Source organism: Ictidomys tridecemlineatus, chromosome 11 (assembly GCF_052094955.1).
Source record: "Ictidomys tridecemlineatus isolate mIctTri1 chromosome 11, mIctTri1.hap1, whole genome shotgun sequence".
Classification (NCBI taxonomy): Eukaryota; Metazoa; Chordata; class Mammalia; order Rodentia; family Sciuridae; genus Ictidomys; species Ictidomys tridecemlineatus.
The window spans coordinates 126120081-126131439 of record NC_135487.1 but is presented as its reverse complement, the minus strand read 5'-3'; the positions used below and the strand labels follow the sequence as shown (position 1 = coordinate 126131439).

General features: G+C 59.8%; 1 protein-coding gene across 1 annotated transcript; it reads right to left on the bottom strand.

Moving 5' to 3' along the window:
- Positions 1-1037: 1037 nt before the first annotated feature.
- Positions 1038-10067, bottom strand: Nes (nestin). The gene is made up of 4 exons (XM_005331398.5): positions 9144-10067; positions 8106-8230; positions 5895-5968; positions 1038-5675 (listed from the first exon to the last, which is right to left on the bottom strand). The coding sequence occupies exons 1-4, from the start codon at positions 9924-9926 to the stop codon at positions 1417-1419; spliced, it is 5241 nt and encodes a 1746-aa protein (XP_005331455.3). The 5' UTR covers positions 9927-10067; the 3' UTR covers positions 1038-1416.
- Positions 10068-11359: the final 1292 nt, after the last annotated feature.

The following is an 11359-nucleotide window of genomic DNA, read 5'->3' as shown; positions in this document are numbered from 1 at the left end:
CAGCACTGAGCACAGAGCTGGCCTATTTAGGTATCCTGACTTCAAGGCCTCGGGCTCCGCCTAATCCAGGAACTCCCGGACCCTCCCTGGCCTGTACCAGGACCCAAAGAACTGGGAAGTGGGGGGCCGGGGGACCAGCAGAGGCTTGGTGTGGCTCTCGCCCACTGATAACACAGCCCGACTACCCCACTCCCTCGCTCTGACCCCTAATGGCTTTGGTCTACTCCCCTCCTCCCCACTGTCCCTTCCCCTGCTTAGCCTGTGAGGAAAGTCCTACTGAAGATCTAAGCTGAAGATCTAAAGCTGGCTCCAGTGGCTCAGGCCTGTGATCCCAGCCACTCGGGAGGCTGAGGCAGGAGGACTGAGTTCAGAGCCAGCCTCAGCCACTTAGCAAGATCCTAAGCAACTCAGCCAGACCCGGTCTCGAAGGAGATGTGGCTCAGTGGTTAAGCACCCCTGGGTTCAATTCCCAGTCCCCACCCCCTCCAAAAACTCTAAGAGGCTTCCCCAGCCTCTCTCCTGTTCTCCCTGCCCCAGGAGGCCACCAGAGTCATGGAGTCACGGGGTGCGACTTCCCCCCTGCACAGCTGAATCTGAGGTGCAGAAAGCCCTGGGCCGAGGCCACACAGCCAGGCTAACGCAGACCAGACGTCCCCCCCTCGCCCCATTCCGACTCAGCCGGTTATCACAGGCCAGACAACTGTTTGGGTTTGGGGACAAGGGGGCTTATTATGCTGGCGGCACTGAGGGGCTGCTGGGAGGACGCGCAGGGGTGGGGTGGCCCAAGACCTAATCATTGTAATCAGTGCCGCAGACAGAGATGACGAGGGCCGGCGTCTGCAGACACTGAGGTCACCCAGGCTGGCCTTCTGCAGGGCTGCTGCCCGCTGCCCCAGTCCGTGGGTCTGTCCGCCTAGTGTCCCCCCTGAGGCCGACGCTGGCTTTTCCTGCTTCCTTCCCAAAATCTCCCCGCTATTTCTGCTCTTCTGCCCGCCCTGAGGACCCCCTGAGTGTGGGAAGGAGGAGCACAGACGCTGTAGGTGGAGGCACGGTTTTATTCAAGCAGGGGTGAGCCGGGCAGGGTGACAGTACGGCCCGGATGAGGGGTCAGGACACGGGCACACTCTTCACGTCCATGAGCCACAGGGCAGGCCTCCCAGGAGGGCGAGGCTGCTGCAGCAGCGGGTGGCACAGGGCTGGGGAGCCCTGGTGGAGGCCACCACTGTCCCCTCCCTTGGGAGATGGCAGAATCTGAAGTGTTTGTTTTTGGGGACAGGCTCCTGACACACCCCCTTTCACCTGAGCCAGCCGGGCATCTGGTCCCTCAGAAACCACAGACCTAGGATTGTCCGTGAAGGGTGCTGCCTCTCAGCCGGGAGGGGACTTGGGGCCAACCAGGTCCTGAGTGCCACGCTTCTAGTCCTCCCCGGAGGACCAGGAATCCCCCTCTCCTTCCCTTGGGGCGAACTTCAGGAACCGGCCAGGGCCCAGGTGGACAGGAGCCCCCGCCCGAGGGGTCTTCAGGGCAACCCCCTCCTCTTCCTGTAAGGGGACCTCTCTGTCCCCATCAGGGGCCTCAGGCGTCCCCTGCCCTGTGCCCTGGGACGGCTGCAGCCCATTCATCACCCTGCCATCCCCGTCTTCCGGCTCCTCCTCCAAGCTGTGGTCTCCCCCGTTGACACTGAGGGCGTCCCCTGCCCGGGGGCCCGGGGCTTCCTCCCCTCTGGGGGTCTGTAAAGGCCCCGAGTCTGGGTCCTCCCTCTCCAAAGGAGCGGAGTCAGACTCCTCCTCGGAGCCCGAGGGCTCAGCACTGTCCTGGGACTCGGTCTCCAGAGCAGTCACAGAGGCCTTCAAGCCATGGTCCCAGGGGACACTGACACCCACGGTCTCAGGCTCCAGGAGGTCCCCTCTCTGAGAGCTACTCAGAGTCTGGAGGCTGCTAACAGAGGCCCCTGGCCCCCACCGAGGAGCCCCCGGCCCCCTCCCCTCCTCTTCCTCCTCCTCTTCCTCCTCCCCCTCCTCCCCACCCTCCTCCTCGTCTGCAAACCCATCGGACTCCCCATCCCCGTCCCAGACCTCCGGCTTCGGCATCTGGGGCACCTGGCCCAGAGGTTCTGCCAGCTCCCGGGGGTCTCCAGGAAGAAGGGCCGCCTCAGTCACCAGATCCTCAAACTCCTCTGACAGGTCGGAGTCCTGGCCCTGCCCTTCCTCCTCCTCCTCCTCCTCCTCCTCCTCCTCCGCCTCCTCCTCCTCCTCTGAGGGCTGGGCCCCGGGGCCCTTGGAGACCAGGGCAGTGGGATCCCAGCCCTCCTTCCTGGCTTCCCCTAGTGGGGAGGGCCTCTGTTCTCCTGCCATGTCCCACCTGGGGGAGGCAGGGGATTGGAGGTAGAGGCCCAGGGGAGTGGAGTCCGGAAGGGTCTCCCCTAACTCATCCGCCTCGCTCTCTTCGCGGCTTTCCTCCCCCTCCTCCTGGGGGTCTTCCGAGACGTCTCCAGGACCTAACTCCTCCTGCTCACCCTGCACCTTTCTCAGGGCTTCAGCCCCCCCTTCCAGCCCCCAGCCAGCCGCCAGGCTCCCCTCATCCTGGGGCTGAGGCCCAGGGGCATCTCCCAGGACTGGGGTGGGCCGCCAGGGTTCGGGGGGCCTGGGGCTGGGGGGCCCCAGCGCTGGTGGAACATCCTCGCTTTCCTCGGAGCCCGGAGCCTGGGGCTGAAAGGTCCCCCTTCCTGAGGTGTCCACGGGGGACCCCTCCTCTGCTCCCCAGGGGGCCTCCGACTCTGACCCCTCCAGGTCCTTGGGAGGCTCCGGAGGGTCTCTGCTTGTCCCCAGGACATCTGCCTCCTCTCGGTCCTTCCCAAAGAGCTGAGCTCTCTCTGCCCCGGAGCCCTCTTCCCCCAGGGGTGGCCACGTCCCCTCCTGTCCAGCCTGGTGCCCTGGGTCCTCCAATCCCATCACCTCCTGCTCCGGTGCCAGCTTGGCTCCTACAGCAGCCTCGCCTCTGGCCGTCTCTGGTCCCCAGGCGACCTCCAGGTCACCCTCTGAGGCCTCACCCTCATCTGCCCTCGGGGGCTCTGTCCCCCCTGGCTTTCCTGGGGAAGCTCCCAGGCCTGGGGCTCCCACCGGCTCCGCTGGCCCCGCAGCGTCCTGGAGGCCCTCTGTGTCTCCCTTCCCACGGGCTCCCTCCGCTGGGACACTCTGCTCCCCGGGCCCAGGGCTCCCTGGGCTCCCTGTGCCTCCTGTGACATTGGGCTCTGGCGCCTCTGGCTGCGCCACCTCCTCCTCCCCATCCTGCTCCCTCAGGTCGGGCTCTGCCTCGTCCTCACTTCCCACTCCAAGCCTCCCAGGGGGGGCTTCCTGGCTCAGTGCTTGGTCCCCCACAGCCCTGTCCTCCCACCTCTGATTTGTGGACCAAGGCGGCTCCTGCCCCTCCTCTCCCAGGGACTTCAGTGACTCTTGAGTCTCTCCCTTCTCCAGTCTCTCTTCCTCTTCCTGATCCCTTGGACTTTCCTTCTCTGCCTCTTTTGGGAATCCCGGATTCTCTAGGTCCCACTCACCCAGAGATCTTAGTGGTTCTTGAGTCTCCTTTTCTAGGGGTCTCGGTGTCTCTTGGTTCTCTTCCGCAGACGCCAGTGGTTCTTGAATTTTCTTTTCTACAGGTTTTATTGTCTCCTTATTCGTTTCTTCTAGAGACCAGAGTGGCTCCTGAGTTTCTTGACATTTCAATATTTCCAGGTTCTCTTCTTCTGCAGACTCGAATGGTTCTAGATTTTTTGTTTCCAAGGACCCCATGGCCTCTCCACTTTCTTCTTTCGGTGACTTGGATAACTCTTGGTTCTCTTTTTCAAGAGACCTAACTATCTCTTGGTCTTTTCCAAGAGACTTCAGTGACTCTGGATCCACCTTTTCTAGAGATCTCCATGTCATCTGTTCTTCTTCCCCTAGAGCTGCTGATGGCTGTTGAGTCTCTTTCTCTAAGTGTCTCAATGTCTCTTGGTCCTCTTCCTGAGAGGAACACTCCTGATCCTCTTTTTCTGGAGGCATGATACTCCCCTGGTCCTTTTCTAGAGAACTTTGGGGCTGTTGAGTTTCTTTTTCAAGAGGTATCACAACCTTCTGGTCCTCTTCCTCTAGAGACCACAGTGGCTCCTGAATCTCTTTTTCTAGAGGCCTCACAGTCTTCTGATCTTCTTCTTCTTCTAGATACCTCAGTGGCTCCTGGTTCTCTTTTTCTAGAGGCCTCACAGTCTTCCCATCTTCTTCTTCTAGATACCTCAGTGGCTCCTGGTTCTCTTTTTCTAGAGGCCTCAAAGTCTTCCCATCTTCTTCTTCTAGATACCTCAATGGCTCCTGGTTCTCTTTTTCTAGAGGCCTCACAGTCTTCTGATCTTCTTCTTCTAGATACCTCAGTGGCTCCTGGTTCTCTTTTTCTAGAGGCCTCACAATCTTCTGATCCTCTTCCTCTAGAGCCTTTGGTGGTTCCTGATTCTCTTTTCCTGGAGGTCTAAATGTCTCCTGATTCTCATTTTCAAGAGCCCCCAGGAACTCCTGATTCTCTTTTGGTAGAGATCCCCATGATCCCTGGTCCTCTGGTTCTTCAGATCCCAGAGGCTGTTGGTTCTCCTCTTTGAGAGCTCCCAATGATTCTAATTTTTCCTCTTCTGGAGACTTCACTGATTCTTGATATTCTTTTCCTGCAAATAAAACTGTCTCTAGATTACCTTCAAGAGACATCATTAGTTCTTGGTTCTCCTTTTCTAAGGATTGCAATGTCTGTGAGTCCTCTTTTCCTATAAGTCTGGGTAGTTCAGGAGCCTCCTTTTCTAGAGGTCTCTCCAACTGCAAGTCTTTTTCTTCTAAAGATTTCAGTAGCTCTGGATTTTTGTTTTCTAGATCTTTTCGTGTTTCTAAGTTCTCTTCCTCTAAAGACCTCAGAGATTCTTGATCTTCCTTCTCTAGTGCCTCATGACTCTGGTTTTCCAAGGACATTTGTGGCTCTGGAATCTCAATTCCCCCAGTCTTCAGGGTTTCTTTTTCCAAAGGATCCCGATCCTGAATTTCTTTCATGTCCAAGTCTCCTTCTTCTGGCCATGTTTTCTGCTGCACGTTTCTCACTACGTGGACCTCTGTGGCTGCTTCTGTCTCTACTAGCCCCCATACTTGCCCTTCACTTTCTTCCTGGAATCTGCTGGATGCTATAGATCCACTGGGTTCTCCATCTTTAGCCTCTAAACTGGGATGATCAAGGCCAAGGGGTGGGGCCAAAGAGGACTGATTCTCAGGTGATTGGCTTGTACTGGCCTCTGGCTGCTTGCCCCCTGGCTCCTGTGGTCCTGGGAGGATGCTGGCAGGGACAGCCCCCCTGGCTTCAGCCCACACAAGCTCTGGAGCCTGTTGGCTCTCACCCTGCGGCTGGACGGAGGAGACAGGAGCATCTTGGGCTCTGGCCGCTACATTGGTAGCAGGACAGGAAGCCTGAGGTGTGGGTGGGATGGGGGTGCTGGCCAAGGCGGGGGTAGGGGCCTGCAGGCACTCGTGGCTCTTTAGAAAGGCTGGCACAGGTGTCTCAAGGGCATTAGGCAAGGGAGATGGGAGGGCAGTGGGGCTAAGAACAGGAAGCAGAGGTCCCAGACGCCGGCCCTCTGGGGTCCCGGGGAAATGCAGCTCTGGCTTGGGGTCTGGAAAGGTAGAGGAGGAAGAACAGTGTCAGTATGTACTGGTCCTCCGGGGAGCCACCAGGCAGCCATCACTTCCGGCAGGAGTGCAAGGGACGACAGGCTAGGCTGAGAGTATGTCCAGCGCTTTGGGGGCCAAGGAGTTAAGACTTAGAAAAATCTGCCTGGGTAAGAAAAGCCCAGCAGCTAGGGATTCAGGGGGAACCTGGCCCCTTCTCTTACCGGGGAAGCTGAGGGAAGCCTTGGAACTGCCACCAGGGGTCTGTAGCCGGGAGTTCTCAGCCTCCAGGAGGGTCCTGGGGAGAGGGAGGAGAAGCTGGGTCAGCCTTGGGTCCTCAGGAGGCCTGCGGCTGGCCACTGCAGGCTCCCCCTTCCTTTAACCACTGTCACACAAAAGCCACCCACAGGGTGAAGCCACAGCCACAGACATCACACACTTGGTCACACAGAGTCACACACATATTCGGGGCACTCTGGGGACCTCAAAGATGCACAAGCGGATTCCCACACGGTCAGACGCAGGGCCACCAGCACATCACTGGTGGCTTCACCGTCTCCCCCTCCCTCCCCCTCCCCCGGGCTCCCCCTCCCATCCCAGCCCATGACCTCATCCCTGGGTTGGGGGGCCAATTCTCATGCTAATTCCTGCCTTTGTCCCCGTGGCCATCTGGAGGGTCTGAGAAGGGGGGCTTCTCGGGGAAGTGGGAATTCTCAGGCTGTTCCCAGGGGATGGGCTCTCTCCTCCTCCCCTGGGATCCCCCAGAGCTGGCGACAGACAAAAGCAAATGAATTCAGCTCCTTCTCTGCAAATCCTTTTCAGGCCTCAAAAACCAGCGGTTGCATTCCTCAGGGGAGCCCAGACCCTTCCCCTCAGTGGTATGGGGGTCAAGGCCCTCATCTTGGGCTCTCTAAGGGCTCTGCATCCCAAGCCCCTTCAGGGAGTGGAGGTCATTCTGCCCATGCCTCTGCCTCAGCGCCGCATCGGGCTGACTGGGGAAGGGAGGACCAATCAATCATATAAATTATTATTATTACCTTTTTGTACCAGGGATTGAACCCAGGGGCACTAAACCACCAAGCCACATCCCTAGCCCTTTTTATATATGTATATATATTTTTGTTTAGAGACAGGGTCTCACTGAGTTGCTTAGGGCCTTGCTAAGTTGCTGAGGCTGGCTTTGAACTCCTGATCCTCCAGCCTCAGCCTCCAGAGCCATTGAGATTACAGGCGCATGCCACGCGCTGGCTCAAAAAAGTTATTCTGAGCATTCACTCTCCTCTTTTCCATGATCCAGCGGCTGTGGGATCCACTGTAGTGTCACCTCTGTTCTTCTGGAGGCAGCATGGGCTCTCTATGCTCTGTGGACGTGGGGTCCCTCTCTTCCTCTGGGGCCTGGCTCCCTTCCCTTCCTGGGTCTGTCTCAGAGCCCCTTGCCCTTTCTGCCAGTGGACTCTTGTGCTCTATCCTAAAAGCTCATCCAGCCCTGAACTCCTACCCTGTGGATGTCACTGGATCCTCAGGCAGCAGAGAGCTTGCAGAAGAGATGTGGCTCTGGCCCAGGCAGAGTAGCCTTGCTCAGCCTCTCCCGGCAACAGAGGGGCGGTGCCCTTGGGCTACAGAGGAGTCAGAGCCCCGATCTTCAGGCTAAAAGGTTCCTCAGACAGATGTCACCCAGTTCAGCTCTTACCTATAGTCAAGGCTATGATCCTGGTCAGGTGACAAGTCACTATGACAACCCACACAGGCAAGGACTCCTTTCTTTTTTCTTTTGGTACCAAGAATTGAACCCAGGGATGCTTAACCACTGAGCCACACCCCCAGCCCTGTTTTGTGTTTTATTAGTGACAGGGTCCCACTGAGTTGCTTAGGGCCTCACTTAGTTGCTGAGGCTGGCTTTGAACTTGCGATCCTCCGATCCTCCTGCCTCAGGCTTCCTGGGATTGCAGGCAAGCACCACTTTGATGGGCTGCAAGGTCTCCTCTCTGAGGCTGCCTGAGGACATTTCCCCCTGGTGCGACCACACACACACACACACACACACACACACACACACACACACAAACACTCTCTCTCTCTCTCTCTCTCTCTCTCTCTCTCTCTCTCTCTCTATGGGTTTCAGCCCCTTGGGGGAAGGGCCAGCATGCAGATGGCCCACAAGTGTCCAGCCCCTCTGCTGAGGCTGTCCCACTTGGCCCTTCACCCCTCCTTCCAGGACTTCCTGGGCTCAGGAAACTTCTCTGGTCCTGAGCCCAAGAGAGCGCAGGAGGCTCAGATGGGAGATGTCCTGGTGTGGAGATGACCAGTTCAGGGTCACAAAACCCAGTAAGAGCAGAGCGGCCACCACCTACCCCTGGGCCCTTCCAGCCACAGAGTGACCGCCCTGGATGGGTGTGTATGTCTGTGTGCCTGGGCGGGGTGGGGACAATCCTTACCTATATGTGGCCACCTCCAGGCTCAGGGACATCTTGAGGTGTGCCAGCTGCTGTCGACCCTCCAGGACCTGGGCGATCTGGCTCTGGAGACCCTGCTTCTCCTGCTCCAGGGCCTCCACAGCCAGCTGCAGAGCAAGGGCGGGCAGTCAGTGGGGTGGTGGGGTCCCCCCTGCTAACTACCCTGATTCCTCCTAGCGCAGAGCCTCCCCCTTCCCCCCCCCTCCTGCCAGGGAATCTCCACTGGGCCCCCCAAATAAGCACACGGCCCCTCCCAGCTTCTCCCATGCCTGGCTCCTCGGAGGATGCTGATTAACTGGGAGCACATGTTGTTGAGAATTCAGCTCCCACAGGAAGGGGGAGGTGAGGGGGGAGAGGAGATGGGTTACAGAGGAGGAAAGGGGGGAAAGTGGAAGCAGAAGGAAAAACGATTAATCAAGAGCCTGGAGCCTGCAGCCGGGGAGCCCAACAGCCCGGTCCCATCACGGTCCCATCACGGCTCGCTCCTCACCCCAGGCCCCGCCCCTCCACTTCCTACACGTTCTGGAATCTTTCAGAGGAGGAGAGGGGAGGTGGTCAGACCTCGGTCTGGCCCAGACAAGAGGCTGTTTTCTCAGCTGTTGGTCCCATCTGTGCTGTTCCTGAGGAAGCAGCTGTCCCAGGCCTCTGGAATGTGCTCCAAGGAGCTGAGAAGCCATGACATGGGAGAGGGTCTGGGGCCCTGGCTCCTCCTGCCAGGTAGAGGCTCTAAGAGGCCAGGCTAGAGACCTGGAGCTGGGGTATAAAGCGCCCAGCATCTTCTGAGTGACGGCAGCCGAGGGAGGGCTGCAGGGCGTCCTGGGCCTGCCTGCCTGCCTGCCTTTGAGAGGCATGCGCTCTGGAGGCCTCTACATCCCCATCCTTCCCACCCACCCCAGACGGGCTGTGAAGGTCGAGGGCCCCTGGCACCCGATGCGGGTTTTCTGAGTGGTGTCTCCTGCCTGCATCGAAGGCTACCCCTGCCTGTTGCCTTCCCCAGAAGGGACTAGGTCACAACCTCACCTGGAACTTTTCAGTGGCCCGCAGCCGCTCCTGCCAGCGGCCCTCCAGCCTCTGTTCCAACGTCTCCCTGCGCTCCTGGAGGCCGCTGCGCTCGGTCTGGAGCTGCTGCAGCTCCAGGCGACCCTCCCGAGCGCCCTGCACGGCTCTGCCCAGCCGCTCGCGGGCCTGGCCCAGGGACATCTCCATGTGCGCCACGCGCTCTTGGTAGCCGCGCACTGCCCCGCGCCACGCGTCGCCCAGCCGCCGGGCCAGCTCCTCCACCTCCGGGGCCGGCGCTGGGGGACCGCGGGGTCGAGCGGGGACCCGGGGGGCACAGGCAGCCTGAGCGTTCAGGCTGGCGCGTTCCTCGTCGTGCGCGGCGCGCAGGGCGTCCAGCTCGCGCTCCAGCTCCGCCGCCTGTGCGCTCAGCCAGCCCCGGGCGCACTGCTCGGCCTCGACCGCTCGCCGGCTGCGGGCTGCCTCCTCGGAGGCCCGCTCCCGCGCCAGCCGCAGCTGCTGGCATCGGCCCGCCACGCCCTCCAGCTCTTCGGCCAGGTTGTCGCGCTCCACCTCGGCCGCGTACTTCTCCCGCCAGCGCTGGTCCACAAGGGCCCGCAGGGCCGCCAGCTCGTCGTCGGCTCGGGCCCGCCAAGATGTGTCCCCGGACTGTGCCCGGAGACCCCCGAGCTCCGCGCTGAGCAGCTCGTTCTGCTCCTCCAGCGCCTTGACCCGGGCCAGGTAGGCCTCCAGGCGTCGGTTGAGCTCCCAGAGCTGGAAAGATTCCTCCCCCAGGCAGCCCTCCATCCTGCTCGTCGGAACCACTCTTAGGACGTGGGGCACCAGGGAGAAGGGAGCGGCTCTCGGAGCTTTTAGGAAGAAAGAGACTTGAGGGGACAATGACAAGGCGGGGCGGGGCGGGGCGGGAGCAGCGCGAGCGACTGGGAGTCCGGGAGAGGGAGCGAGGCTATTCATACTCCCGCCAGCCGGGCGGGAAAGGGGCGGGACCCGGGCTTAACCCTTTAGGGCTCAGCCCAAGATCGCCCCTGCTCCTGGGTGTCCCCGGGGGGCTGGGGAGTGGAGCCAGGCCCTGGGGAACCCCATCCGGTGGCTTTCTTCGGGAGGAGGCTGTGAGCAAAGGTCAGAACCCCCTTCATGGCACACGATGCACAGAGCTGAGGCTGCGGCAGGGGCGCCGTCGGTCACCCAGCACACCCATCACTTAGGCCCCCAAGACTCAGTGACCCATGACCACCTGCTGCGGAAGAGACGGGGGTGGCCGTGTGTGTTTTGTAAATGGCACCTTCTGCAGGAGGCAGGACCGCCACCGCTGGAGAGCACCGTCGGGAAAACAGGATCAACGCTGGGTACCCGAGGAGCGCGCCCGTGGGGTGCGCCCACCAGGACCCTGGCCTCGGCCTAACGAGACCAAGGGAAGGGATGTCCTGGGCTCAAGACCACCGACCCGTTTCGCTTGCGTCCTTCCTGCAGCTCTCGTCGACGACCGCTGACATTCGTCGACACCACCGGCTCTCAGGGGACGGCGCCTGTCGAGTGTCAGGAACTTGGGGACAGAGGGCGCCCCCTGGTGGTTTAAAAAGTCGGATCCAGAAGAGAAGCCGAGGGAGAAACCGCCTGGTTTTCCTCTGGGTGAGCAGCCCGGGCTGATCGTGCCTTGGGGATGCTCGGAACCCTGTTCTAACATTGGGGTTCCATTATCTGACTTGGTCTTTGAAGCATCCTTTTGAAGATCCTACAGTTCAGGAAGCAGAGAACTCTCTAAGAATTGCTGGGAAGGCCTTCTGGAGGGCGGGGCAGTCTCTGAGTTGGGTGGTGAGGGACTCAAAGGATTTGGGGTATTTATTTTGCTTTAGTGGCGATTGAACCCGGGGGCTCCCTACCACTCAGCAACATTCCCAGCCCTTTTTGGTTTTTGAGACAGGATCTTGCTAAGTTACCCAAGCTGACCTCAAACTTGTGATTCTCCTGCCTCAGCCTCCCGCTGTGCTGGGATTACAGGCTGTGCGGCTGCTCCAAGCCTGGGGTATGAAGAGCGCTGGAGGAGGAAGCTCAGGGATCATCGGACACAGGCGGATCTTTGGAGGAGGAATTTCTACTCGTGTTGATGCTGTTTAGTTCTACCAGTTTTCATTGAGCATCTACTATGTGTCAGCACCAAAGAGATTGCTGAATTCTGCAGCAGCCCTGGAAACACACAGCCGGACACGATGTGAGGAGGG